The following is a 278-nucleotide window of genomic DNA, read 5'->3' as shown; positions in this document are numbered from 1 at the left end:
TCAGGGTGAAGCCTGTGCCGTGCTCTGACCTTCCTCATCACGCAGATAAACGAGCCCTCTTCATCATCTGCACCTCAGAGCTGGGACCCCAGATCTACGAGCTGGTGGCTCTGACGTCCTCTGAGAAGAACACGTAAGGACCATTGGGATGGGCCCCGGGATAAGGGCTCCTCGGGGGGTTGGAGCACCCCGGGGAGCTGACGAGGGGCTCTGGGCCGTGCAGGTGGATGGAGCTGCTGGAGGAGGCGGTGCAGAGTGCCACCAGGAACGCCACCTTC

The 278-nt window shown here is 62.6% G+C and overlaps 1 protein-coding gene across 1 annotated transcript in view; it reads left to right on the top strand.

Moving 5' to 3' along the window:
* LOC104410746 (rho guanine nucleotide exchange factor 11-like) overlaps positions 1–269 on the top strand; it is a gene marked incomplete at both ends in the record, with an annotated part of 8,579 nt that extends 8,310 nt beyond the window's left edge. Inside the window, 2 exon segments of the mRNA XM_010020997.1 lie at positions 12–133; positions 224–269. Of these exon segments, the coding sequence (XP_010019299.1) occupies positions 12–133; positions 224–269 (168 nt within the window).
* Between the last annotated feature and the right edge of the window lie 9 nt (positions 270–278).

Source organism: Nestor notabilis, unplaced genomic scaffold (genome assembly GCF_000696875.1).
Source record: "Nestor notabilis isolate BGI_N333 unplaced genomic scaffold, ASM69687v1 scaffold16878, whole genome shotgun sequence".
Classification (NCBI taxonomy): Eukaryota; Metazoa; Chordata; class Aves; order Psittaciformes; family Psittacidae; genus Nestor; species Nestor notabilis.
This window is presented reverse-complemented; position numbering and strand designations above follow the sequence as displayed.